This window comes from Idiotropiscis lumnitzeri, chromosome 17, assembly GCF_059441095.1.
Source record: "Idiotropiscis lumnitzeri isolate Australia: NSW breed Sydney's pygmy pipehorse chromosome 17, RoL_Ilum_1.0, whole genome shotgun sequence".
Classification (NCBI taxonomy): Eukaryota; Metazoa; Chordata; class Actinopteri; order Syngnathiformes; family Syngnathidae; genus Idiotropiscis; species Idiotropiscis lumnitzeri.
Window position 1 is genome coordinate 1676241 of NC_142407.1, and position 27943 is coordinate 1704183.

Sequence of the window (27943 nt, forward strand, 5' to 3'; positions counted from 1 at the left end):
TTACATCGGATGCCCTTCCTGACACAACCCTCTGTATTAATCCGGGCTTGGGACCAGCATAAGAAGACACTGGCTTGTGCCCCCTTACGCCTACATTAGCTTTCCTGTATGAGTATTGAATCTAAATTGGGGTGTGTACTAATCCAATTTATTTAAATTTCATTACAGTTCATATTTTATCATTTGGTGAATGTATATTACAATATGGTTCTAAATTCAGTTTTTAATAACGAAACACAATGACACTTTTTTTGAAAGATTAAGCACCAATTGATTTTTTAATGAGCCACTTCCTGACCTTGACCAAAGATGGACATGAAACATCAGCAGCCTGTTGTGGTGTCATAGCGGGTGCATAGAGAACTGCATAATCTGCATACAACTGACAACTGAAATCACTGCAGATTGAGGGCCATTCATTTATGAAGAGGCAAAACAGCAAGTGTCCGAGTGTCCTGTGGAATACCATTTATTTTATTTATAAATTAAGATTTACCTTGATCAATTTTAACACACTGAACCTGGCGGGACTGAACAAATGATGCAAACCAACATATTGTCTTTTCAGAAATATTAGAATTTTGTAATTTGAACAGAAGTAGGCTATGCTTGACTAGCTCAAAGGCTTTTTCAAGGTCTGTCACGGGAGAATCACACCAAATGTGGTGGAGTAACCCTCGCCATGACAGGTAGGAAATTCAGAGACAATAGACACGGACACCAAGTGGCAAGAGTCTGGCCAGGAGAGATGAAACCCCGGTGATCAGGTCGGATCTCTGAAGCTTCCTACACTCCCCGGACCTTTTATTGAGAATCACAGGTTATATCACAATATTACGATCAACAGTATCAAAGGTATGTTTATTCTGGTCACAGCTGTTGTTTATCCTGCCCACATCCGCACCCCTTTCATGTTTATTTAGAGTGGAGTTTGTTCGGTTGCCTTGGTGCCTGGGTGCAGGTGGCTATGTTCTGTTCCCAGAATTGTTAGTTAATGTGTGAACCAAGATTAGCAACAAAACCTGTACCATATAGTTAATGTTGTGTAGTGTGATATTAAACTTATCTCTACATTACATTTGTTAACATAATTGTTCCTATAATATTCTTCACAAGGTCCAGCAATACTGCCCCTAATATGTTGTACTTGTCCAGGGATTTTTATTACATTTTCCTCAAAACAGCAATTTGCTATATCAGTGGAATAACCTGTCCTAAATCCGGACTGCTGTGGGTGGAGAAACCCCGGGGCTTCTACATATTCCATCAACTGAGATGCAACCACTTTCCCGATCACGTTAGACAATATTGGTGAAATGAATATTGGCCGATAATTACACATGGAGTTTTGACGTCCTGCCTTAAATATTGGTTTAAGAACTGCCTTTTTTACTGCTGTTTGTTTACTGCAAAATAAATGGTGTAGCCAGAATATGTGCAACAGTGATGTTTATTGTGCAGCCCTTCCAAAATGCAACACAGTGAAGAGTCTCTAAAAAGTCCAAAAACCCACAAAAAAGTGAAAAAATAGTAATTTACAAAAAAATAAGGGTGTTTATTTATATATTTACCAAACCACTGAATGGATTTCAACCACAACTACCATGTCAGCTACGTTGCAAAATGTCACTGTCTCACTCTTTGGCACTACCTTCACTGCTGCACCTCTCCTCCTCTCTCTCTCTCTTTCACAAACAACCCCCTCTATATATGCTTCGCCCCTCCCCTTGGGCATCACCTGACATAATTGTCGCGCAAAACAAACATATTTAAGCAATGCGGACGCTCCCACTCTGTTTGGTCTTCCTCTATGTCGTGTCATGTCGTGTCGTGTCTGCCGCGTCTTGTGACTGGTGAGTGTTAAATTGAACGTGCGCGCGTGTGTGCGTCCATGTATGCTTCCATCCATAATAAAACTACCAAGTATGCACCCTCGATCCCTCTATTAAAACTGTGACTGACGTGGTATTGATGTGGTGCCAGGTGGGTGCGTATGTATTAAACGGGGTGGAAATCAATGCATCAGTATGGGAATGTACGGTGCATGCGTGTGCACAATTGCGTCCCCGAGACCATGCTCTACCGTCCTTATTGACGGAGCTGCTCCGTCACATCATCCCCCTCTTCCCGGAGATTGTGTGCGGAAATCTTGACAGATAGTCTGCAACCACATTCGTTTTGCCCGCCTGATGCCGGATGGTATCCTTGAAGGGTTGCAGCGAAATATACCACCTGGTAAGGTGACTGTTGTTGTCTCTCATGCTGTTGATCCATGTGAGGGCTCTGTGGTCAGTTTCCAGGTCAAACTCACGTCCGATCAGATAGTAGCGCAAGCTCTCCAAGGCCCACTTAATGGCCAAACCCTCTTTCTCCACTGTGGAATACTTGGTTTCCCGTGGCTGAAGTTTGCAGCTCAGGTAGAGGATCGGATGCTCTTGTCCCGGTTCCCCTTGGGCCAGAACGGCACCAAGGCCGATAGCAATTGTTGCAAACTGTGGTATGAATCTCCTGTACTAGCCAACAAGTCCAAGGAAGGACCGAACTTCCCTCTTGGTTCGAGGTCGGAGACACTTCTGGATGGCATCCACTTCATCCATTTGAGGACGCACCTCTCCTCGTCCCAACTGGTACCCCAAGTACCTTGTCTTCTGCCGGGCCCATTCACACTTTGAGGGACTCAGTGTTAATCCCGCCTCCTGGAGTTTCCCCAGCACCACAGACAGGTGTTGGAGATGTTCTTCCCAGGTTTTGCTGTAAATCACCACATCATCAAGTTCCAACTCCTTCCACTTTTCCCCAAAAATGCACCTCCACTCTTGTCAATTCCAGAATGATTTTCTATCTTGAATTAGGCATGACCAGCTCAAAAGCTGACTTAATGTCTGTTTCACGGGTCACTGCCATCCTAGCGGGCTCTGGTATTATCTTTATTATGTTTTCTATATTTGGGGACGAAGATCACTGTATTCCACCATTTTTGACATGAACGTCTTGCTTGGAGGAATAGGAATATAAATTCCCTCATCTGTTTCAAAATCACAATCATTAGAATCAGAATTTAGCTCAAGATATCTTCATCTTCAGACACATCCTCTATTTCAATGTCATGATCAAATGTGACTTCCAGAGCCTCCTGAACTTTCACCCTTTTGCTTCTGCCGCTCATTTGGTAAAGGTCTGTCTGACAGAGTGTATGTAACGTTTGTAGGACTGCCATGCCCCTTCCCTGTTGAGTGTCCACTGAATGTTGGTGGAGAACATAAATGGTTCCTGTCAAAAGTCAAAACACCTGCACACGAGTGTGTGTGTGTGTGGGGGGGGAGGTGCGCGTGCACGTGTGTGCGTGTGTCTGTGTGGGTTTGATTGGGGTAAAATATGTCTCAGAGTTACAAAGAAAGAAATAGTCTGACATTTCTGACACCCTTTTGCCTACAGTTTGGCTGCTGGGTCAAATCTATGTGATATAAACGTGGTGGTTGCAAATATGTGAGATGAACCAATTTCCTTTTATATGTTGATTACGCTAAATAAGGCAAGCAGAAGAAGTTTCATACTGATAAAATACTTTTAAGTATTTTTCCTAGCTCTTCAAACTTTAAAACGGATCAATTTGACCTGGAACATAACAGGAGGGTTAACTGGAGCTCGGAAGAGAGATCACATACACTTTAGAGTTTGCTTTAAGATACATCTGTTTGTCTTCAAATCCTTAAATGGCCTTGCCCCAGTGTACCTCTCCGAGCTCCTCCACCCTTACGCACCTGCCCGCTGCCCTAGGTCTGCAAACCAAACACTGATGGAGGTGCTGGGGATGAAGCACACCCTCAGAGGGGATTGCACCTTTTCTGTTGCCGGTCCTCTCTCTGGAATGACTTCCCATTGAATATTAGTCAAGCCCCATCTCTGTCCACTTTTCCAACTCGTTTTAACACACATTTTTATTCTTTAGCTTTTGACACACTCAGACTGTCACTGTTCTTCTGGAATCTGGAATCTAAATTTGTTTGTGTTTTAAATTGTGTTCTAATTTCCTGCCGATTTACATTAAACATTATTGTATCTAGAAAGCGCGTTGTTACAGTTCCGGCTGTTGTAAAATGCGCTATGTAAATAGTTCCATTATATTGTATTGTATAGAAACAGGCCAAGACCAACAAAAAAGTATATTGGAGCTATGCGTTAAAAACAAAAGGAAGTCTGCCATTTTGAATCTACTTCACAATTCGGTGTCACCTTGACGACAAACGTTGCTGTAACTTCTCCCACATTAACATATTTTGTCAAAATCTCACACATTTGCTGAGTCTCCCCTCCCCCTGCCCGTAGTTGGGCATCCAGTGACATCCTTTCCGGGTCTTCCTTTCGACTCCTACCTGTTGGCCATATTTTGACATCTATCACTTCCGGGTGATGTCACCCAGAACGGAATATGTACAGACATGTCCTTGATGATGTCATACTTCCGGTCCCACACTCTGCCCATATTTGGACATCCAATGACGTACTACTTCCGCCCTACTTATGTAGCGAAGGAACGTGTCCAGACATGTTTCGAGATTTTCTCTCTGGCCCCCTGAGGAACAGGCCCAGGCATGTCCGTGATGACGTTATCCTATTGGTCCCGCCTAAACCACGCTTTCTGTGACCATATTTTGACATACATTGACGTCACTTCTGGGTGACATCACCCTGAGCGGAACCATGCACAGACATGCCCGTGATGATGTCATACTTCCGGTCCCACCCCCTGCCCATGTTTTTATCAGAAAAACACCAAGTTGCATTGCATGTTTTCAGACTAACTAGTGATTAGAGTTCCTAGTCACTTACCTAATATGTTGGGAACTTGTTACGTCTCATTAAATCATTCTCACTGAAGAACACCGAACACTGAAGGTCAATAATTTACATGTGATCTCGTTACAGATGTGTGATGTGCAGATCTACAGAGACTCTTATGTTTATTGAAACATGTCTAAGTATAAAAATATCTAGATATAGATGCCATCAATTGTTATTCATTCATGCATGAACAGCTTAATATAAAAAAAATATATTGATTATAGAAATTATTGTTATTCATTATGACATGTCGATCTAAATCCACTGGTATTTTGAGTCAAACGTAAGATTAATAAAACACATTTCATTATCTTTTACCTTGCAAATAAATTTATTTCTCCCACTTAAAAAACAAAGCAATAAGCTAATTGGGAATACATGTTTCGCATTAGAAGGAAAATATATTTGAATTTGTAAACAGACAAGATGCTCTGCATCCATCAGTTAGACCAGTGGTTCTCAACCTTTTTTCAGTGATGTGCCCCCTTTGAAGTATTTTTTCAGCCAAGTATCCTTGAACCAGCGCAAAACATTTTTGAAAAGATTGTTGGGTTAAAAAAAGTCTTTAAACATGCCACCAGTGTCTGATTTATTAAACTTTAGAACCTTTCCAACTTCATTTGTATCGTTCCACAAAAAAATAAAGTGTCCACTTTTGTATCACAGAAGGGATCTGTTATCAGGTCTTCAGCGATATTGAATGGCTTCTTAGCTTTAGCTATGAGCAAAGACCCCACATAAGTGGTTTCTGCATCATATCTTGAGATGATCTGAATTCAGAGTTCCCGCGTGTTACCAACATGACATCCATGTTTCACCTTGAGATGATGCTGCAGATGCGCTGGCTTCATGCAATTGTTATGAAGTTTCTCCCCACAGAAAATAAAAAAACACACTACCTCAGGTTTGTTGCAACCTGTGGATGTAAGTCCAAATAAAATATGATCTTCAACACACAACCAGAATTTTGCAGACTCTGGTTTGGCCTTCTTTTACACTTTATTCAGAAGATTTACGGTTCAACCACGACTCCATTGTTTGTGTATTCAAGTGATTGACAGTGTTGGAGTTGAGTCACCGTGGAAATGAGAAGTAGTTAATAAATCTACCTTTAAAAGCCAAACTTACTCCAATGCGTGTTCGTTTTTTTTGTACTCAAGAAGAAAAGGGTCAAATAAAGACTCAACAACTGATTAGAGTTCCGATATTTAGTTTCTTCAATTTCTGGAGTTCAGGAAATAGTACAAAGACAGACATCTGGGCGACTTTTTCTTAATCTCACGAGAAACTGCACTCGGGCGAGCACAGTCGAAAAATGCGCACCATCTTTCAGCCCAGCTTCAGTTTTTATAGGAGTTTTTTTATGTCAAGGGTAATGTAGGTTGAATCGGTCGTCCTCGCTCCCTCCCACGACACGGGTCCACGTCCAAGGGAAGGTCCTCCCCAGGTTATTCATCGTCTGGATAGTTGATTCCCGTCTGGTCCCCAAGACTGGCACGCTAAGGCTGGCCTTCTCCGGCGGGCAGTCTCTCCATCTCTCTCCCCGCTGGCATTCCTCTGTAATCTGGTCGGTGTGCATGTGTGCGTGTGTACGTGCAGGTGTATGTGCAGGTGTATTTATATGGGCCCGTGTATGTGTGCGTGGATGTGCAGGTGTATGTATGTCTCTGTGTATGTGCAAGTGTGTATGTGCGTGTGCTCCGATCTCCAATTGTTATTTCTTTCGGAATGTGTTTTTTGCGATAGCGTCTGTGTGAGTCCTCCAGTGCCCAATTTGGTATGTTTGCATCTCTACAGCCAATGTGGAGAATGTGCTTCGTCGTCTTTGTCCATGCAGTGCTGTTAATGTGAGAACAGCTCATGGAAATGCTATGTGTGCAAATCTGTCTGTTCTCACTACTGAGAATTTCAATAAAGTTCACACATTTAAACTAAGTACTATCAATTTAGCATATGAGAATAATATAATAAATCAGTAAACATCACGACTACAATCCCAGTCATTCTTGTGACCCGTGCTTCTAGTTTCATTTGATAAATGCTTCTTGTTTCATCAATGTTTAAAATATTCAGTAAATATGAACCTGCTAACTTTAATAATCGACATTCTGTCCCGTATGTGTTTAAAATAATGCCAGTAATCGTAATACAATCCTTCAACAGGTAACGAGAGGTGGAACCTGACAAGTTGCGTCAAAACATACTTGTTAGTGGGGGGAATCTGGGTTTTTAAAATAATGTAATTGAATAACCTACTAGGGCTGGGCCAATAATTAGATATCAATATGTTCCGCAATAGACAGGTGATCGATAGAGAATTGTATTTATGAATTATCGATCTAACAGAGTGAAACAATGGAGCAGAATATTCATCGAAAGTAGAGGTGGGGTGAAATTCAAATTTTTAGATGCATCGCGAATTAGATTAATTCACTAACGTCCGCATTTTGATTATTTAAATGTGTTTATTTAAAGTAATGCATAATGTTCTAAATCATGCGGAACTAAGAAGCACGGCGGCCGTCATTTCCGGGACACGCACGGATGAAAACAAACATGGATTGGTATCTACCTCGCTGCGACATGCAAAATGCTCATTATTTAAAAGCAGATGTATGGAATCAGAACAGTGGAAGCGAACTGGACAAGTGCCACATTATATATAAGCGGTGTCGCGCTAAAATAAAATACTTTGGTAACACAACAAAACATGAGTAGTCATGTAAGTCGATTCCATCCTCTGGAGTCTGGGAGACGGCTGGATGCTGTTGCTACTGCTACAAGTGGCTCTACCAATTAGAAAACTTCCAGCATCATTGGAAACGGCGAAATGAATTTCGGAGGCCATCTCTGCAATTATTGCCAAGCATTTGCAACCTTATTCTGTTGTGGAAAACAAGCAACTTCAAGCACTTTTGTATTGGAGCCCAATTACACCATACAATTCCAACGCTATTTTATTGACACTGCGATGCCAACACTCAACAACCAAATCAAAACAGAAGTCATGGCCATCCTGTCAAAGGCAAATGCGATCGGAGTTCCATGTGATGCGTGGACGTCTGTTGCCACCAAATTATTTTCATCACCATCTAACTTCACATTTCATCACCGCTAAGTGGAAGGTGAAGTCATGTGCGCTCCAAACAAGAGCTATGAATGAAGGACACACAGAGGCTAATGTTATATCATAATTGTATGTTTTGTCAAGGGGATTCTGTACCAACCATTTAGTCTGAAGTGAAGTTGACATTTTTGTAAGTAGGAGCCACATTTCTTGTGAGTTTTGAAATACAATTGAGCCATAGTTACAAAATTATACATTTAGGCAACTCTGGGCAGCCTTTTCATTTTGTTGAAGATTGAATGCACTGCTGAGATGCAGATACAGGAGGGGTATTTTATTTGTAACTAAAAGAAACCATTTCATGTTTACAAACATTTTAAATCAACAAAGCATTTTTTTGAGCTGCTTGGCACTGAATTTTTAATTCATTGGTAGTTTTTGTCTTTATCTAATTTTATGTTGAAGAGCCAAAACAAATTTGTTTTTTTGAGAAAATGCCATTCATTTTGGAAGAGCAATTTTCTGGCGATGGTTATTGATTACAGCACTGCTCGAGTGGCAGCCTGTTTGAGCAGCTCCAGCTCACCTTTGAGCCTTTTTCGTGTTTTTACCTTGTTTTAACTTGCTTATTTTACTTCATCGCAGCAATGGACATCCAACTGGTGGGAGTTTTGCTGCTGCTGGTGGCTATTTTTTTCCCGACCATGTCCGGAGACGTAACTCTGAGCTACGCATCTATCGTATATACGCGCAATCAGCTGTTAGCACTCAGTGCTAATCCCGCGCCGGCTCCTGGAGCGAGACCCAATATTCCCCTCGAGCTGAGGAGGAAGAGACAGGGATGTCGTGCGGGGGCTAAACGCCAGGCAAGGAGGAGACGATACCGCCCTGTCTGTTTGTATGGGGGATGTTAAATTCCTTCCCGGTAAGATGAACGCGCTAACCCGGCACGAGAGGAACTTCCAGGTGGCTAGCTTGCTGATGTTCACAGAGTCGTGGCTCACAGAGCTTACGCCGAACATCGTAGAATTGGATGGCTTCCAAATCCTATGTGTGGACAGGTCTCTGGAGAGTGGTAAGAGGAACGGAGGAGGGCTGGCTGTGTCTGTGAATGATAGATGGTGTAACCCTGGGCACCCTGGGGCGGGGTTGGGGGTGGCACTGGGGGGCTGCTAAATTAAATCCGCGATAAATCCCACCAAGGGTCAGTTGAAAGAGCTAATGTTTCACGTGAAGGCGGGGGGTAATTGAATAGCGGAGGGGGGGTGCTAAATGGAAGCCTGCATGGCGTGAATTTTTGGAATTAATTGAAGTAGGAACTGTCAGGTTTAAATGCCCTGACGCCTTGTGGGAGAGCTGTTACGAAAGGTGGCCGAGGCCAGAAAGAACCAGGCAAGGATGTTCATTTTACCGGCCGCGGCTGGGAGGGAGGGACAGAGAGAGAGAGCAAACAGGTGACCTGCTCGCAGCTGCTCGGCTCCGTAAGACTCCCTGGCCTCCCGCCCCGCCGCCTCCGCTTTTATTAGAGCTTGAAGCAGACTCATAACGAAACAGAAACTAGCTCATCATGGCTTCCAACGAAAGTAAGGAAACAGTAACTTAACTCATAACGAAAGTTAGATTAGACAACAAAAACTTAATTCTAAAGCAAAAATGTAGGTGTTTGTGCGTGTGCAATCATGAATACAATTAGTGTATAAAAACATGATTAAAAATACACAAACTAATTATATAAGGTTACTTGAGGTTATTATGATCTTCAGCTTATCTTACATTTCCCCCCGTTGTGGATTTCTAAACCTCAGATAAATCATGACATTACAGCTTTAAGACAGGTCATCATAAAGAAATCATACAACAGTGTGATCATCAGGGAGGGGCGAAAACCCTCTGTTCAGTAGGGAACAATTCCCCTCCTCCCTTCCGCATGGAACGAGAACCTCATGGTCTGATGACCACCTGGGAATAAAACATATAAAAAGACATTTCAATATACCTTGTGACAAATAACAAAACTGTCTCCTCGCAGAGCTTGTCAGGTGTAGGAGGGGACAGCTGTCCTTACCTCCCGGATCTTCATGTGTGGTGTGTATGTGCACGTGTTGGGGCCGGGGCAGCAAAGTCCATGTATTTTTAGGTTTCAGTGTCCAGTTCGAATTCGCCATTTTCAACATCAATCAAGTTGTAATGATACATTTGGGCAATAAACATATGACTAAACATCGTCTTTGCTGCCCGGCCCACGGTAACAACACCGTCGTCAAATTTGCCGACGACACAACAGTGGTCGGTCTGATCTCGAAAGGTGACGAGGCAGCCTACAGGGAGGAGGTCCAGAGACTAACAGCTTGGTGTGAGGACAACAGACTGCAACTCAACATTGCAAAAACAAAGGAGATCGTCATCGACTTCAGGAGGAACAAGACTGCCACACCCCCTCTACATTAAAGGCGTGTGTGTGGAGAGGATCCACCCATTCAAGTTCCTGGGAGTACAGATCTCCGATGACCTCTCGTGGACCCACAACACCACAGCAGTGATAAAGAAGGTCCACCACGTCTGCCCTGCCTGAGGGTCCTCCGATATAGACTGAAAAACAGTTTCTTTCCGAGAGCCATCACCATTCTGGACTCTCACACACACACACACGACCACCCCTACCTTGCAGAACAGCGACGTAATGTGTTTTATTTATCCAATTTCGTCTTATTTTCCATCACATTATTTATTTTCTTATTTATCTAATTTATATATTTGATTAAATTATTGTTGTATTGCACTGGATAGGGGAGCTCTCTAATCTCGTTGCACACTGTACAATGACAATAAAGGGATTTCTGATTCTGATTCTGATTGTAATGAGAACAATGCAGCATGAACAGACTGCACATAACGAAATGAAAACTACAATTATCCCGACAAATGGCAGCAGGATTTTCAATAGGACCTGCGTCCAGTTGCCGGAAAACAACCAGTCAATTTTGTCTTGGGCCATTGTGTCTCTCAAATTTTTCATAGTGGCCATAGCATCAATAATTGTTCCATTTTCATAAATTAGAATTAGAAATCCCTTTATTGTCATTGTACTCAAGTGTGCAACGAGATTAGAGGCCTCCCCTCTCCAGTGCAATACAACAATAATACAGACAAATATATAAATTAGATAAATAAATAAGAGAGTGCAATGGAATTTAGTACTGAATAGGGTATATAAAAACACATCACAATGCTGTTCTGCAAGGTAAGGGTGTTCTCATGTGTGTGTGAGAGTTCAGAATGGAGATGGCTCTCGGAAAGAAACTGTTTCTCAGTCTATTGGTCCTCGATTTGATGCATCTGTAGCGCCTGCCAGAGGGCAACAGGTCGAACAGGTGGGAGTTTGGGTGGGTATTGTCTTTGACGATGTTGAGAGCCCTTCTGAGGCACCGGGTGGTGTAGATGTACGACAGTGAGGGGAGAGGGCAGCCAATAATTATTTGCGCTGTTTTGACTGTCCTCTGGAGCCTCACTCTGTCCGCCTCAGTGCAGTGCAAAGAATGTAAGTGCAGCAATGATCTCCAATCAGAGCACATCCACCACCTTGTGGTGCAAAGGCTAAATCTACAGCCATTCTAGTTTGTAAAGCCATTATTCTTGGGGCTGAAATTTCTCTGTTTTGTACTTCATTAATTTCAATGGAATATATAATCTTTTTGCTCTGAGGCTTCAAACATTCGTATCTGTGGCTGGTTGTGTGGTTCTAATGTACGTGTGGTCTGAGACTGTGACTCTGGTGGAGATCCTTTCCGAGGGACTTGCGTCGCTAGGCCTTTCAGCAGGAACCCGGAGAAGCTTGCACTGCAACTGGTGGATCCAGCCGCCACGGCCCTCGACTTTTGCTGCCGTCGGGGTCACTGCAATCACCTGGTGAGGGCCGTCTCAGCATTCACTGTCCCAACGAGGTCGTTTCTCTGTGGATCAGAACACACTGGCCAGTAGTTATCTATGCATCTTTTTCGGTCAAACATGTTTTTCATGTGGACTGGGACCGATGTGCCAGTCGCTGGTGGTTCTGATGAATCTGGGAGTCTATATGGGCGGCAATATAGGATTTCGAAAGGGGATAGTGTCCTTCCTTCGGCTCGCACTATCCTCATTGCTGTGATTGAAACACAGTCGAGCCATTGTCTTTTTGTTTCTCTCATTGTCTTAATAAGGCTGGCCTTAACCGTTCTATTAGTGCGTTCCACAAGTCCTGCAGACTGTATGCACAATGACTCTTTGAGTCAATTTGCAGTAACTGTCCCACTTTGTTACAACATCATTCACAAAATGCGTCATTTTCACTTTAAATCACTCTTGAAATACCAAATGTTGGGATAATTTTGAAAACATTAATTACAAACAAGCAATATTAAATTTCTAATACTTTGTTTCTCAAACAAATAACATATTGTCTACAAAAAAAAAATTTTCGTTAAAGTCTGTATGTGGGAATGATTTCATATCATACTTCCCCCTCTTGACACATGACTATGCTCATGTGTCACTCTTGCTGCCCCTTCAACCAATGATTTAGGCAGCCAGGATTTGCCATCTGCCAATTTGATGATCCTGTCCTCAGCAATGTTTGCACCTTTGTTATCCCAATGTGTGCGTTCAATTAGTGGTGCATTTTTCCTGGCGTGAGATCAAATTGTCAAGTTGATTTGCTGCGTGTGTGTGTGTGTTCATTTCCCCTTTTAGTAGTGCTGTGTCGACCTTTAGGTCATGCCTTGGGCTGCTGCCTTCGCTGAATTGTCAGCAAGGCGGTTTCCAATTGTAATTGGGTCATTTTCTGTTAAGCAAGTTTTGCATTTACAAATAACTATTTTGACGTGCTTTATGCACAACTTTTTCCTGTTGTGGTTTTAAAACCCCTGTTTGCCCAATGTCGACAGAACACATGAACATATATCTTGACTGTCAGTCCACATTGTAACTATATAGCTCGTACTAGATGGGAAACCTCAAACTTTGACCTTCTCTCATCCGCCCACGCTTTTCCTGCTTATTCTAACAGTTTCTCTTTTACAAATTATCTGTTTTGTATCACACTGCTAGTATTTCCATCGCATAAAAGTCAGTGTGACTTCAGGTCGTGACCTTGATTCTCAGACATTTCTACTTATCAGTCAGGAATGTGCACCTGGTTTGTGTCTTACAAGGCTGAATCCGTGCAGAACATTCTGCTGCTTGTCCTGAACATACAGATTTTAGTACCCCTTGAAACAAAATTTCAATTTGCAATTAAAAAAAAAATAATCCCACCCCGTTGCGGCCGTCAAAAAAATGTCTCTCCAATCGGGAGAAAAGTGTCCATGAGGTCAGGTCGCGGTTTGGCTGTAATTTGGACGCGGCTTCCACAGTCGTGTGGCATGCCTTCTACTGGTGCGGGAAACAGTGACGCCGGGCTGAGCGCACCGCACCTTATGTGTGTGATGTGTCCCTGTGACAATCAGGTAGCCGTGCAATGTGAATGTCGTGTGGTGGACAAGAATGTCATTTTTTGATTGCACTCTGACGTGGCGCTCGCCACGGGATCCAATTGTTGTGACTAATATGCAAGTGGTTTCACTTTGCCCTGTGCTTCTGCAGCAACACAGGGCTCATGGAACCATTTTTTGCAGTCACTGTTTGCTCAAATGGCTCATAGTAATTTGGCAGTGCTAATACAGTCTAATCAATAAGTTCACGCTTAACAAGTTCAAAAGCTTTGTCAACCTCAAGTGTTCAAACAATTTTTGTCCTCAAATGTCATTGGCTTGTCGTAAATGATGTCCAGCAATGGTCGTGTGATTTCCGAGTAATTTGCAATCCATGCCCGACAATAATTGCACACACCTATAAAAGACATCATTTACTTCTCTGTTATTAGTTTTAGGGCTCTGGCAATGTTTTTTCTTTTTGCTTATCACTGACAATGCACCCTTTTTGAGTCGAAATGAGGCCTCAGTAAGTCTCTTACTTTTGAGGCTTTGCGAGTGAGATGTGCAGATGCTGGCCAGGAGGGATTAAAGGCTTAACTTTGCATGCACCAGGCACCACTTCCCCCTACACTGAATGTCATTTATTAGCACTCTCTGTGCAGCCAATTTCAGGAACACTTTTGTATGCATTGTATCTGATAGTCACTTGCAGACTAACCATGTGTTGCATGTCATCGCCCGAACGGACTCTATTGTGAGCTCCTTCTAGTATTTTATTGACGTCCTATTTTTTTTTCTTCAAATGTAACGTCCAATAGTAATGTGCCCTTTTAAAGTTTTGACGTTTGTTTCAATTTGCCCCTGCTTATTGACTCTGATATTAAAGTCCAATTGTGTCAGTGCATCACGGCCTAATAAGTAAAACGCACGCTGATGTAGAACTGCTTCCACACTTGCTTTTTGTTTATTTTTTACGTCACGTTGCTATCACGACTGGTCCTGAAAAAGTAGCGTTTATAAAAGGACTTTCCGCTTTATTTTTCTCTTTTTCTGCTCAACACGTTCATACTTTTGTGCATAATTTAGGATTTTCTCCTCCATTTGACAAGTCGGCCATGTTAAATTGTTTTGTTTGAAAAGCCTGTATTTTTTTTTTCACATAATTGCAAATTTCTTATAAGATTAAACATGTTAATTTTGTATTATTTCCTATATTTCTAACTTTGTGTCTCATTTTACTTCAACCAGTTCTACCTCAAAGTGAACAAGTACACATCAATGTTATTTGTAGTCTCTAATTTCTTCTCTGCTTTAATGAAAATTATAGCCCTTCTAACAAAATTACCATATTTTTTCCTGTGTCATTTCTATCTCCACATTTCATTCCATTTCTGGTCTACCTTAATACAAACATCATCAACTGAAGTATGAAACATAAAATATTTATTTCTTCAAGTCACCCTTAAAGCAAAACCTAATTCTTATTCTCATTCATTTGTTCAAGTCACACCTTCTTCAATCACCAAACTCTCTCTCTGACTTCCTTCTTCACTGTCACTGTCCCTTTGATCCTCGGCTGGTGCATTTCCTCCTTTTTTTTTCTCGCTCCTCTTTCTTCCATCCACGGGAGTTCCTTCAAACACGGGCTAAAGTCATACTTTTTCACTCATCTTTCTAAACCAGCACAGGCGTCTGGGTTAAATCTTTTCATAAAACGCACATCAGGCGCGTTTTCCATCTCTTTTCTTTGAGCCTATCTCATCGTAAAAGTTATTTTATTTTTTTTTTCAAATTGGAATAAATGTCTTTCCTTATATCTTCCCCTTTATTGATTTCTTTTGTAAATTTTTGAATTATTTTCCTCAATAGGATCTCATCACTCATAAGTAGCCTTTCGTTGGTTACGAATCATTGATTCCATTTTATCTCTACTTCATCAATCCTTTTAGCACAATTCTAACCACTTTTATCACTCTTCCTGACATTTTGACACACAGACAGACGCACAAACGTATACACGGGCCCACAAAACGACACACACAGTTCTCTATACTGAACAGCTACAAACAAGAACATGTTATTAATAACAACAACACAATCTATCTTTATCTTTGGCCAATAATAAGTCCTTCAATTCAACTAATATCTCTCCTAAATTTATATATGCGCAGCCCTGTAGGGCCAGTGGACCCTCTGCCAAAGTGCAAAGCAACGCACTAATGTGTCTGTGTTTTAGATTTCTCGATCTATTTAGAGTTCCTCTTTGTCTTGTCGATGATTATTAATTCTGGCAGTACTGTATAGTACTTTTGAGAGTTTTTAACTAACCTCCGAATTTATATTAAATTTATTTAATTTTCCATTTAACCTAAATTTTTATTTTATTTTATTAAGATCCTGTTTTTCCACATGCGTCCAATCCTTACACTGCAGCATATTCCTGGGTTTTATTTTACTACCTAATATCCCCGTTTTAGAAAATTTGGTCCAGTTTGTCAACACCTAGGGTGTTCTAAAAACTGGTTTCTTATTAGTCGGACAGCAACTCAAATTTCCTGTTGTGGTAATTCTCACTTCAACCTTTTCAGGTGGAGAATTCTTGCCTCTGCATCCACACCAGTCTGCTGTTTATAAACCTACTGTATTACATGGGATAAAATACCATGTGGTATTTGTAATCCCCAATCACACCATTCACTCACTTTACATACGGTTTGCGCAAACATTCACAAACGGAATTTAAGTGTACACAGGACTCCGCCGTCCTACTTTCTCTACGGAATTTCTCGGACACCGCCGTCCCTCATATACCTGCCATCGACTAGTATTCACAGGGTTTTTTATTTCTACGGAATTTCTCAAATGTTGGACATTCATACAATACACATTCACACTCACAGATGGATCAGTTCTGTGCCCGTGAAAGTAGATAAACTATTTTTGTCTACTAGAATTTACTGTTAACGCTGTACTCTACAAGAAAAAGGAACCCCTCAACCTGTCTTCCAGCAAAAACAACAATTAATGCTGTACTGTCGAAATCTTCCAACTAAGTTAAATCCTCAAGAATTAACTGTTAACGTTGTACTATCAAAATCTTCCATCAAAAACAACAATTAATGCTGTACTGTCTGAGTTACCAGAAAAAGGAATCCCGAATTCTGTCTTCCAGAAAAAACAACAGTTAAATCTACTATCTCTTGTGGTCACTTCCTTATTCGCAGCCAGTCACTCAACCACAAAATTGCAGCTGCGCAGGCACACTATCCGCACACACACACAAAAGGCGTCAACTTTAGATCACTAATCAGTCAAAAATGCAGTTTGTTTACCAAAGAAATTCACAATGCAAATAAAAATAATAAAAACCACCAAAAATAATGCATTATTTTTTTAGTATTTCCTTAATTTAATGTGAAAATGTGACTAGACTTCCTGAGAAACCCTGTTTCTCTCCTCAAGGTTTTCGACGTACGAGTTACGACCTAATTCATTAATATAACTCCTTGAATAACACGATTTGGTTTTAGACGTTCCGAGTAAACGTTTAATTTACACTACCGTGCCATCCGTACCAAGAAACCCTGTTTCTAAATGTTAAAGTAAATCCGAGATAAACCCCACCAAGGGTAAGTTGAATGAGCGAATTATTCGAATGGAGGTAAAGGGTTGTGGGGGGGTTCATTTGTGGGGGGAGAAACTGGGGGGGTTAAATTGAAGCCTGAATGGCGTGAATTTTACGAATTAATTGAAGTTGGAACGGTGAGAATCAGATGAAAAATGGGGAAGCTGTAGCGTGTCGAAGAAGGGAGCGGGGTTGGGGGGGGCTGTTAAAGTAAATCCGAGATAAACCCCACCAAGGGTAAGTTGAATGAGCTAATGTTTCGAACGGAGGTAAAGGGCGGCGGGGGGGTTAATTTTTTGGGGGGGGACCGGGGTGGGTTAAATTGAAGCCTGAAGGGCGTGAATTTTACTAATCGATATAAGTTGGAACGGTGAGAATCGGATGAAAAATGGGGAAGCAGTAGCGTGTAGAATGAGTGCAATTGGAAATGGATGAATTTTTGAAGGGTGACTGACGTGAAAGTGTGAGAGGGGATACGGCAATGTGAAATGAATGACTGTGTTAAATATCAAATATGAAAACATTTAATAGTGAAATGTGAAATCTACCATTGGAAATGAATGGAATTTTTAGGGGTGAATAAAGTGAAATGGTGAATTATGGGAAAGAGGTGAACACATGAAAAATTGAAGCACGCAAGGCGTGAATACTTGGAATAGATTGAAGTTGGAATGGTGAAAATCGGATGCAATATGTGGAAGTAGTTGCGCGCCGAAGAAGTGCTATTGGGAATGGATGAATTTATGAAACATGAATGAGGTGATTGTGTGAAAGGGGATACTGGAATGTGAAATGAATGACCTGAATGTGTTAAATTTTAATTTTGAAGCATTTAATACTAAATTGTTGAATTTCCCATTGGAAATGAATGGTGTTTTTGAGGGTGAATGAAGTGAAATGGTGAATTATGGGAAATAAATGAAGACGTGAAAAATGGAAGCATACATGGCATGAATATTTGGAATAGATTGAAGTTGGAATAGTGAAAATTTGATGAAATATGTGAAAGCAGTGCCGTGTCGAAAAAGAGCAATTGGGAATGGATGAATTTATGAAACGTGAATGACGTAAAAGTGTGAATGGGTTATACAGGAATGTGAAATGAATGACCTGAATGTGAAATTTTAAATTTGAAGCGTAAAATAGAGAAATGTTGAATCTCCCATTGGAAATGAATGGGTTTTTGGGGGGTGAATAAAGTGAAATGGTGAATTATGGAAAATAAGTGAAGACATGAAAAATGGAAGAACGCATGGCGTGAATATTTGGAATGGATTGAAGTTGGAACAGTGAAAATCGGATGAAAGCAGTGGCGTGCCGAAGAAGAGCAATTGGGAATGAATGAATGGATGAATTTATGAAATGTGAATGAGGTGAAAGTGTGAAAGGAGATACTGGAATGTGAAATGAATGACCTGAATGGGTTAGATTTTAATTTTGAAGCATTTAATAGTGAATTGTTGAATCTTCCATTGGAAATGAATGTGGTTTTTGGGGGTGAATCAAGTGAAATGGTGAATTATGTGAAATAGGTGAAGTCATGAAAAATACAAGCTGCTTCGCGTGAATTTTTGGAATAGAACGAAGTTGGAACGGTGAAAATTGAATGAAAACTGTGGAAGTAGTTACGCACCGAAAAAAGGCGAGGAAGAAAATAGAATACAGAATAAAGTTGAATGGTGTAGAACAGAGGTGTTCAATTAAAAGTCACAGAGGTTCACGACCTAGCATGCACGAGCTAGCGTGCGCCTCTTAGTGCGGTGCGCCCAGTGTATGTGTTAAACACTGAAATAACATCCATAACTGGCGCTGCGTCCTTTGATACGGCGCGTCTTTTGGCCGTGAAAATACGGCATATTTAGTTATCTATATTTACTTAGGTCAAACAAAGGGGGGACATTTTTCATGAAACAATGAAATTACAAAAATAGTGAGAGTGGACAGGGATATTCTTGTGGGTAGTTGTCGCACCCTTAGTAAATACATCCTTGAATTTCAACGGGGCTTTGATCCATTACCCAAATGAGTAAAGATGCGTGTTTGCTCGATCGGAACTATGAGGTCATCACAGGTATGTTTTTGAAGTTCCATATGACTGTCCAACTGTTCTGGGTCCAGCTAGTTGAGGTTGTGGCCTAGCTAGCAATGGTGTTAGCCTTGCAAACAGAGGTGGAGACCCAGCTGGCTGTGGTGTTTGCCCGGTTTGCACTGGTAGAGGTCCTGCTGGCCGTGGTGTGAGCCCAGCCAGTAAAGGTGACAGCCCAGCGGCAGTGGAGTTAACCCAGCTCGAGGAGGTGAAGGTCCAAGTGGCACTGGTGTTTTCCCCGTTAGCAGAGGTGAATGACCCGCCAGCAGTGGTGTTAGCCCAACTAGAGGAGGTGAAGGTCCAAGTGACACTGATGTTAGCCCAGCCAGCAGTGGTGACGGCCCATCTAGCAATGATGTTTGCCCTGCCATCAAAGGTGGCAGCCCAGCAGGCAGTGATCGTTGCCCTGCTCGAAGAGGTGAGGGTCCAACTGGCAGTGGTGTTAGTCCCGTCAGCAGAAGTAAAGACCCAGCTGGCAATGGAGAATGCCCAGCTGGCAGTAGCCTTAGCCCTAACGAGCAATGGTGAAGGCTCAGCCAGCATCAGTGGAGGTGTTGTTCGCAATGGTGTTAGCCCTGCTACCAGCGGTAGAGGCAGAGCCGGCAGGGATATTAACTCTGCTTGCAGTGTTTGCTATAGTAGTGTCAAACGAGCGAGCCGAGGTGGTGGTCCAACTGACACTGGGGGTGATCCAGCTAGCTACCGGGCAGGTCCAGTTGAATCCTGAGGCTCAGGGTTGAGTCCAACATCACCAGCCAAGTGGATTATCACCATGAGATTCAAGACAGCTATAGATTGTCTACCTGGAGCCTCTTTCTGTTCACCTGGAGGTGGCCTAGTTTATCCATTGTCGACTACTCTTGTAAATGGCATGTACTAGGGCTCTGACAATAATTCAATATCAATATTGGGTGATTGATATCAATTGAAAATGTTATTGATATATTATCGATTTAAAAAAAACAACGGAGCAGATTTGACCTATCACGGCCCAACTCGTCACAAACTCCCTCCCATTTAGGAAATACAACTTGATTCTTATGCATGCGCCGCTGAGCTAGCGTGACTAAAAACAAACAAAAAAAAAAAAACGGATGGCAAAAGGTCGACTTACCGGCCCGTAGCTCCATTACACAAGAGATCCGGAGAAGTGAGGCCGGTGTACGTAGCAGTTAAGCCGCTAACAAGCACACTCCGTGGACACGCACTGGACGAAACGGCCTCTAGCTACAGCACACGAGACCTCCGGAGAAGCGAGGCCGGCGTACGTAGCAGTAAAGCCGATGACAAGCATCCTCCGTGGACATGCACTGGAGAGAAACGGCCCGTAGCTCCAGCACACGAGACCTTTGGAGAAGCGAGGCCGGCGTACGTAGCAGTTAAAAGATAAAGATAAAGATGTCCTTTATTAGTCCCACAATGGGGAAATTTGAAGTGTTACAGCAGCAAAGATATAGATCACACAGAGTCGGCGGCGTAATGTAGCCGTTAATGTGTAACATTAGCAGCAGACATTCATAAAAAGCATGCAAATATACACAGTATAAACGTATCTAAGTGTAAGGAAACACTCCTAATGCCTGTCCATTATACAGAGGGGGAAACACTGTAATGATAAAAACTACTGAATGATTGAAAATACTGCAATGATAAAGATATTACACTGATAAAAGTACTGTAATGGTGAGAGTACTGAAATGACAGGAAAGTACTGCAATGATAGAAAATACTGCAATGATAAAAGTACTGCAATGATAAAATATACTGCAATGATAAAATATACTGCAATGATAAAAGTACTATAATGGTAGAAGTACTGCAACGATGGAAAAATACTGCAATGATGAAGTATTGTAATAGTAAAAGTACCGCAATGATAGGAAATACCGTAATTATAAAAGTACTGTAATAGTGAACATCCTGCAGTGGTAGAAATACTACAGTGATAGAAGTATTGTAATAAGAATACTGTAATGGTAAACAAAATACATCATTGGTCGATGTTAAAGTACACCCTTGGCTGAAAGTACAGTAGTAGTGTATTTTGCATTCTAGGACTGCACAATTGCACTAATGCCCTCCTGTTTGTAGGCCTGACCCAATGTTCTTGTTAAAAAGTCTGACAGCAGTAGGCAGGAAGGAGCGGCGAAATCTCTCTTTGGTACAGCGAGGGTGTAAAAGTCTATCACTGAAGGAGCTGCAAAGTGTTCTCAGAGTGTCATTGAATGGGTGGGCTGGTTTGTCCAGCATTGATGACAGTTTTGCCGTCATCCTTCTGCCCCCCACTGAGTCCACAGAGTCCAGGGAGCAGCCCAGGACAGAGCTGGCCCTCCTCACCAGTTTGTCCAGTCTCTTTTTGTCTCGGCCCGAGATGCCTCCTGCCCAGGAGACCACTCCATAGAAGATGACTGATGAAACCACCGAGTCATAGAAGTTCCTGAGGAGTGTTCCCCGAACGCCAAAGGACCTCAGCCGCCTGAGTAGGAAGAGTCTGCTCTGACCCTTCCTATAGAGAGCGTCTGTGTTGTCGCTCCAGTCCAGTTTATTGTTCAGATGAACACCCAGGTACTTGTAAGTTGAGACCCTCTCAACGTCTGTTCCCTGGATATTCACTGGTGCAGGTGGAGAGTGCCGACGCTTGCGGAAATCCACCACCAGCTCTTTGGATTTCCCAGCGTTGATTTGGAGGCGGTTCTGCTGACACCAGTCCACGAACCCCTGCGTAACCCCTCTGTACTCCCGATCGTCATCGTCAGTGATGAGGCCGACAATCGCAGAGTCATCAGAGAACTTCTGCAGGTGACAGGTTGTGGAATTGTATTTGTAGTCCGAGGTGTAAAGGGTGAACAGGAAGGGACCAGCAACAGTTCCCTGCGGCGCTCCCGTGCTGCAGAGGAGCACGTCAGACACACAGTCCTGTGTTCTCACGTACTGTGGCCGGTTTGTGAGGTAGTTGTGAATCCATGTGATGAGGTGGTGGGCCACTCCCGCCTGCTCCAGCTTGTCTCCCAATAAGGCGGGCTGGATGGTGTTGAAAGCACTTGAGAAATCAAAGAACATGATTCTCACCGTGCCCCCCGCCTTCTCCAGGTGGAAGAGTGAAGTGTGGAGCAGGTAGATGATGGCATCATCCACACTGATGCCAGGCTGGTATGCAAACTGGAGTGGGTCCATTGAGGAGCTGACCAGGGGGCGCAGATGGACGAGGACCAGTCTCTCCAGGGTCTTCATCAGATGAGACGTCAGCGCCACTGGTCTGAAGTTGTTGAGCTCCTTCGGATGGGGTGTCTTTGGAACCGGAACCAGGCAGGATGTTTTCCACAGCTGGGGGACTCTGCCCAGCTTCAAGCTCAGGTTGAACATGTGCTGGACGATTCCACACAGCTGGTCTGCGCAGGATTTGAGGAGCTGGGAGCTGATCCCATCTGGGCCTGCCGCCTTCCTTGCCTTCATCTTCCTCAGCTGGTTCTTCACCTGAGATGTTGTGAGGAACAAGGCTGAGCAGGAGGAAGTGGTGGTTGTCTGATGAGGCTGGGAACTGGAGCCTGTGGAGAGAGAGAGGGGGAGAGAGGGTCTTGTTCGCAGTGGCAGGAGGGGTGGGTGGGGGCTGCATCAGGGAAGCCTGAGCGGGGTCAGACATTTGATCAAACCTATTGAAAAATAGGTTCAACTCATTTGCCCACTGAAGCCCCCCCCCCCTTCTGGGTCTTACCTGCTTGTCCGTGGCCTGAGATGGTCTTCAGGCCCCTCCAGACATCCCTGGCATTGTTCCGCTGCAGTTGTTCTTCCATCCGCATCCTGTAGGACTTTTTCCCCTCTCGGATCCTCCTTCTCAGATGACGCTGCACTCTCTTCAGCTCGTCCTTGTCGCCTGAAACAAAAGCCCTCTTTTTCTCCTTCAGGAGAGCTTTAATGTCCGGTGTGATCCAGGGTTTGTTGTTGGAGAAACATCTTACAGTCCTGGTGGGAATGGTGTTCTCCATGCAGAAGTTAATATAGTCTGTAACTGTGTCTGTTAGACCATTAATGTCCTCACCGTGAGCTTCGCTGAATACCTCCCACACAGTTGTGTTGAAACAGTCCTTCAAGGCCTCCTCGGCTTCTCCGGACCATCGCTGAACTGTGCGTGTCACAGCTGGCTGCCTGCGGACGAGAGGTTTGTACACAGGCAGGAGAGCAACCAAGTTGTGGTCAGCTTTGCCCAGCGGGGGGAGGGGCAGTGACGTGTACGCCTCCTTGGTGTTGGCATAGAAGAGGTCCAATATTTTATTGTCTCTGGTTTGGAATGTTACATATTGTGTGAATGAAGGCAGAGAGGAGGAAGGAGAAGCATGATTGAAGTCACCAGAGATAAGGAACAAGGCATTTGGGTGCTGTGTTTGTAGCCTGCTCACAGCTGCATTCAGTACATCACAGGCTGTCTCACCGTTAGCAGAGGGTGGCACGTACGCTGCCACCGCGATCACATGACTGAACTCTCGCGGTAAATAGACCGGACGCATGCTAACAGCTATCATCTCAATGTCCCGACTGCAAAGTTGATCGTTAACAGTTATATGCCCAGGGTTACACCATCTATCATTAACAAACACAGCCAGCCCTCCCCCTTTTCTCTTACCGCTCTCCAGTGTCCTGTCCGCGCGTAGTATTTGGAAGCCGTCCAATTCCACGACGGCGTCCGGCGTTAGCTCTGTTAGCCACGACTCCGTGAACACCAGCAAGCTAGCCTCCCGGACAATCCTCTCGTGCCGGGTTAGCGCTGTTAGCTCGTCCATTTTGTTGGGGAGGGATCGAACATTCCCCATAATAACGGACGGGAGGACGGGGTGATATCGTCTCCTCCTTGCCTGGCGTTTAGCCCCCGCACGACATCCCCGTCTCTTCCTCCTCAGCTCGCGGGGAATATCGGGTCTCGCTCCGGGAGCCCACGCGGGGTTAGCACGGAGTGCTAACAGCTGATCTCTTGTGTACACGATCGATCCGTAGCTCCGAGTTTCGTCTCCGGACACGATCGCGCAAAAAACAGCCCCCAACAGCAGTAAAACCACCGCAAGTTGGATGTCCATTGCTGAGGTGAGGTAAAAATAAAATAAAAAAGGGTAAAGGGAAAAAACACACGAAAAAGGCTCAATAGTGAGCCACGCTGCTGTAAACAGGCAGCCACTCGCGCGGCGCCGGAACTCGCTAGCAAGCACCCTCCGCGGACACACACTGGACAAAACGGCCTGTAGCTCCCGCAGACAAGCCCTCCGGAGAAGCGAGGCTGGCGTGCGTAGTAGTTAAGCCGATGACAAGCATCCTCGGCGGACACGCACCGGACAAAACGGCCCGTAGCTCCAGCACACGAGAACGCTGGAGAAGTGAGACTGCTGTACGTAGCAGTTAAGCCCAAACAAGCACACTCCCCGGACATGCATCACGAGGGAGGCCGGCATGCGTTTGACTTTTTTCTAGTTCATTTTAAAGGTTAAATGTTACATTTTAAAATAAAACAAATCGGAATTCTGCCCATTTCCCTTTTTTATTTTTAATCGTAAAAATAATAATTCGATATATATCGATATCGACCATACTTCTGGCGGAGACCCAGATGATGTTTAAACACATTGATCCATGAGTTCCCTGGCCAGACGCTGGTCACCAGCCCTCTCTCTTTGGAGCCAGGCCTTAGCGCCGTTAGCTCGTCCAGCTTATTGAGGAGGGATCTAACATAATAACGGTCGGAAGAACGGGGTGGTATCGTCTCCTCCTCGCCTGGCGTTTAGCCCCCGCACGACATCACCGCCTCTCCGCCTCAGATAGTGGGGGATATCAGGTCTCGCTCCGGGAGTCGGCGCAAAATGAGGAATTGAAAGATTTAGCATTTTCATCAGACATTTGAACCTGGATTTTTCGCATTCATCATGTTACAAACACTTCCACACCAGAATTCTAACAACGATTACTTTTTTTTCCATAAAAATGCTATGCATGATTCTGTATTTGTGTTTCTTTCTTTTAGACCCAGTGCGATAACATCAGACTACAGCTTCAAGTGGAAGAGCTACAACACAAATATGAACCTAAAAGTAACTGGATTGATAAAGATTTTAAATCTGTTTTAATATGTTTGTGGACAATTCCAAGTGTTGCATTTAGCGTTATTGCTTTTTGCAATTTCATCTATAGAGGCAACTGATTTATCCCAGGGGAGAAAGAAAGAGAAACTACCTGTAGATACTGCACCATCATTTGAAGAAACTGCACTAGATACGGGCAAGCAGGTTGCAAAGGAAACAGTCATCACTCATACTATGATTCTTCACCAAGAGACAGATAAATGTCCCACTGAAGAGTCAGCATTCACACGACAAGGTGTGTATTTTTGCTGAGCTGCTATTTAATGGTCTAGCAACATACAGTAAATTATTCTTGTTTTGTTTTAGGATTTGACATGGAGCCTAAATCAGCCAAACGTGTCAGAATCGGTGGAGGTGATCGTGTTTTGATCCCCAATCCCAGGTCAGCAATTGCAGTTTGAACAATAGTATTCATAGAATCAATCTCCCCACTTCAGAATTTTAGAATAAAAATTAGGATTTGCTGTCATTCTGTTGCAGGCTTGGTTCATTTTAAGGACAGTTACATTTATAGTGTCTCTTTCAGTCAACTCTTAATTATTTAACATTGTGTTCTAAAGGAATACCATTTTTCTAGGATTCTTGATATTTTATTTTATGCTGATTGTTTTGTACTCCGTACGCTGTATACATATGTTATTTTTTCCACACACAATACACTACAACTTTATTTATATAGCACATTTCAGAACAGCTATTGTAACAAAGCATTTTACATATTACTTAATACAACAACACAGTGAAAACAGTCAATTAAAACACAAAATAATGATGCTAACACATACAGTAGACACTAAAAAATAAGAGAATAATGTAAGTCCCAAGTAGGGTCGAAATCCAAAGAATAAAAATGTCTTCAACCGAGTTTTAAAAATAGACAGGAGAGTACAATACAATACATTACAACTTTATGGCTTTCCTAGCATTTAATGGAAAATCATTCCAGATGGAAGCACGGGCAACATAAAAGGCTTGATCCCCTCTGAGGCTCAACTTAAGTCTCGTTAACATTAGTGTCAGGTCTCCAAGGAATGTCAGTTGATGGGACATGCAAATGATGTTACATCCCATGAGCAAGATTTGGGGATTCAGTGCCTTCTTCAAGGGCATTGTAGACTCACTGGATAGCATTTTTGTTTTTTCTTCCTCATCTCTCATGTCACCAGCTGCAATGTGCTGAAAAAGGAGGACCACCAAAAGCAAGATGAAAGCAAAGACGAGGAGCACCACATGCCAGAAGAAACAGTAGAAGAAAATAAACAAAATGTTGAGATGATGCATGTCTGTTCTGAAAACAGTATGGAATCCAAGTGTTCTCCACAGTAGGGACCTTCTATATTACATGCACAGATGATCAGTACTAATATATAGATGCAGTAGTGTCAACATTTTACAATATATGCATGTATATTTGTCTGTTAATACAATGATAATTTTGCCCTTACTGTTGCAAAATGCAATTAATAGTAGAACAATGTCTCAATATGAAGCAGTACAGCTATATAATAATACACATCTCTGATAGCACATTTGTGCAATGTGATTTGTGATGTTCTGACTGTTTAGAGTGCCTTCTCCCAAAACATTCCATCTTAAATTTATAGATGTACAATTTGTATTTCAATAGTTGTTTGCAATTGAGGTTTTAGTTTCATATGTCTTACATAATCTGACTATATGGTTTTGTCATTTTTTTAGGGCTAGAGCACCTACTGTATAATACTGCTGTATTTCCAATCAATGGAAAAATATGGCCTTTCTTTACAGTTAGTTAATTGAAAAAAAATAAAGATGACTTTTGTTCTTTCGTTGGGCAAATAAAAGCTGTGGATTCATTAAGCTGTATTTTATTGTCATATTCATAACGTCTGAAAGAATGATAGTGGGCCCACGAGCTATCTGGCAGCACACAAGCTGGCCTGTTGACCAGCAGCACTGTATCCTCCCTTGCTCTTTGTGCCAAGCATAGGCCCACACAACAGAGACACTGCAGCAAATAACACAAAACCAGCTGGGGCAGGACAGGCACATGACCAGCGGGGTCCTCGGCTGCTCGTCTATTCGTCTGCCTTCATCCACGGGGTCGAGTAAAGACATTGTTTCGTGCACCAGGAGGGGAATGAAGATTATCCAGAGCAAGACGGAGTATCTGTGTGTAAATGAGAGGGGCCCGAGTGAAAGAATGAGTTTACATGGAGCAGAGACCAAGAGGGTGGAGGAGTTTAAAGTATTTCGGGTCAACAGTCCAGAGCAATCGACAGTGTGGAAAAGAAGTGGAGAAGCATGTGCAGGCAGGCTGGGATGGATGGAGAAAACTGTCAGGTATGTGTGATAGAAGAATTTCAGCCAAAATGAAAGGAAAGATTTATAGAAGTGTGGTGAGACCAGCGATGTTTGGTCTGGGGACAGTGCCACTGAGGAAAAGACAAGAGGCAGAGCTGGACGTGGTAGAGATGAAAATGCTGAGGTTCTTGTTGGGAGTGACTAAGATGGACAGGATCAGGAATGAGTACATAATAAGGACAGCACATGTTAGAGGCTTTGGAGATAAAGTCAGAGAGGCCAGACGAAGATGGTTTGGATATGGCCAGAGAAGACATTTGTGAGTATATTGGCAGAATGATGCAAAGAGGAGGTTTATGGATGAAGTTAAAGAGGACATGAAAGTAGTTAGGGTGAGAGCAGAGGATGCAGAGGACTGGATTAGATGGAGGCAACTGATTCGTTGTGGCAACCCCTGTAGGGAAAAGCCGAAAG

At 43.0% G+C, this 27943-nt stretch overlaps 1 protein-coding gene across 7 annotated transcripts in view; it reads left to right on the forward strand.

Annotated features, from left to right (window-relative positions):
* Window positions 1–27025, forward strand: part of spdl1 (spindle apparatus coiled-coil protein 1) — a 164474-nt gene extending 137449 nt beyond the window's left edge. For 4 of the 7 annotated variants that reach the window (XM_088280189.1, XM_088280184.1, XM_088280188.1 and 1 more), the window contains 4 exons: window positions 25069–25135; window positions 25206–25421; window positions 25493–25568; window positions 26353–27025. In XM_088280189.1, the coding sequence (XP_088136315.1) occupies window positions 25069–25135; window positions 25206–25421; window positions 25493–25568; window positions 26353–26512 (519 nt within the window). In that variant the 3' untranslated portion in view covers window positions 26513–27025. The remainder of the gene's footprint in view (window positions 1–25068; window positions 25136–25205; window positions 25422–25492; window positions 25569–26352) is intronic. The other 3 variants (XM_088280190.1, XM_088280185.1, XM_088280187.1) reach the window with 1 other exon arrangement.
* The last annotated feature ends 918 nt before the right edge of the window (window positions 27026–27943 follow it).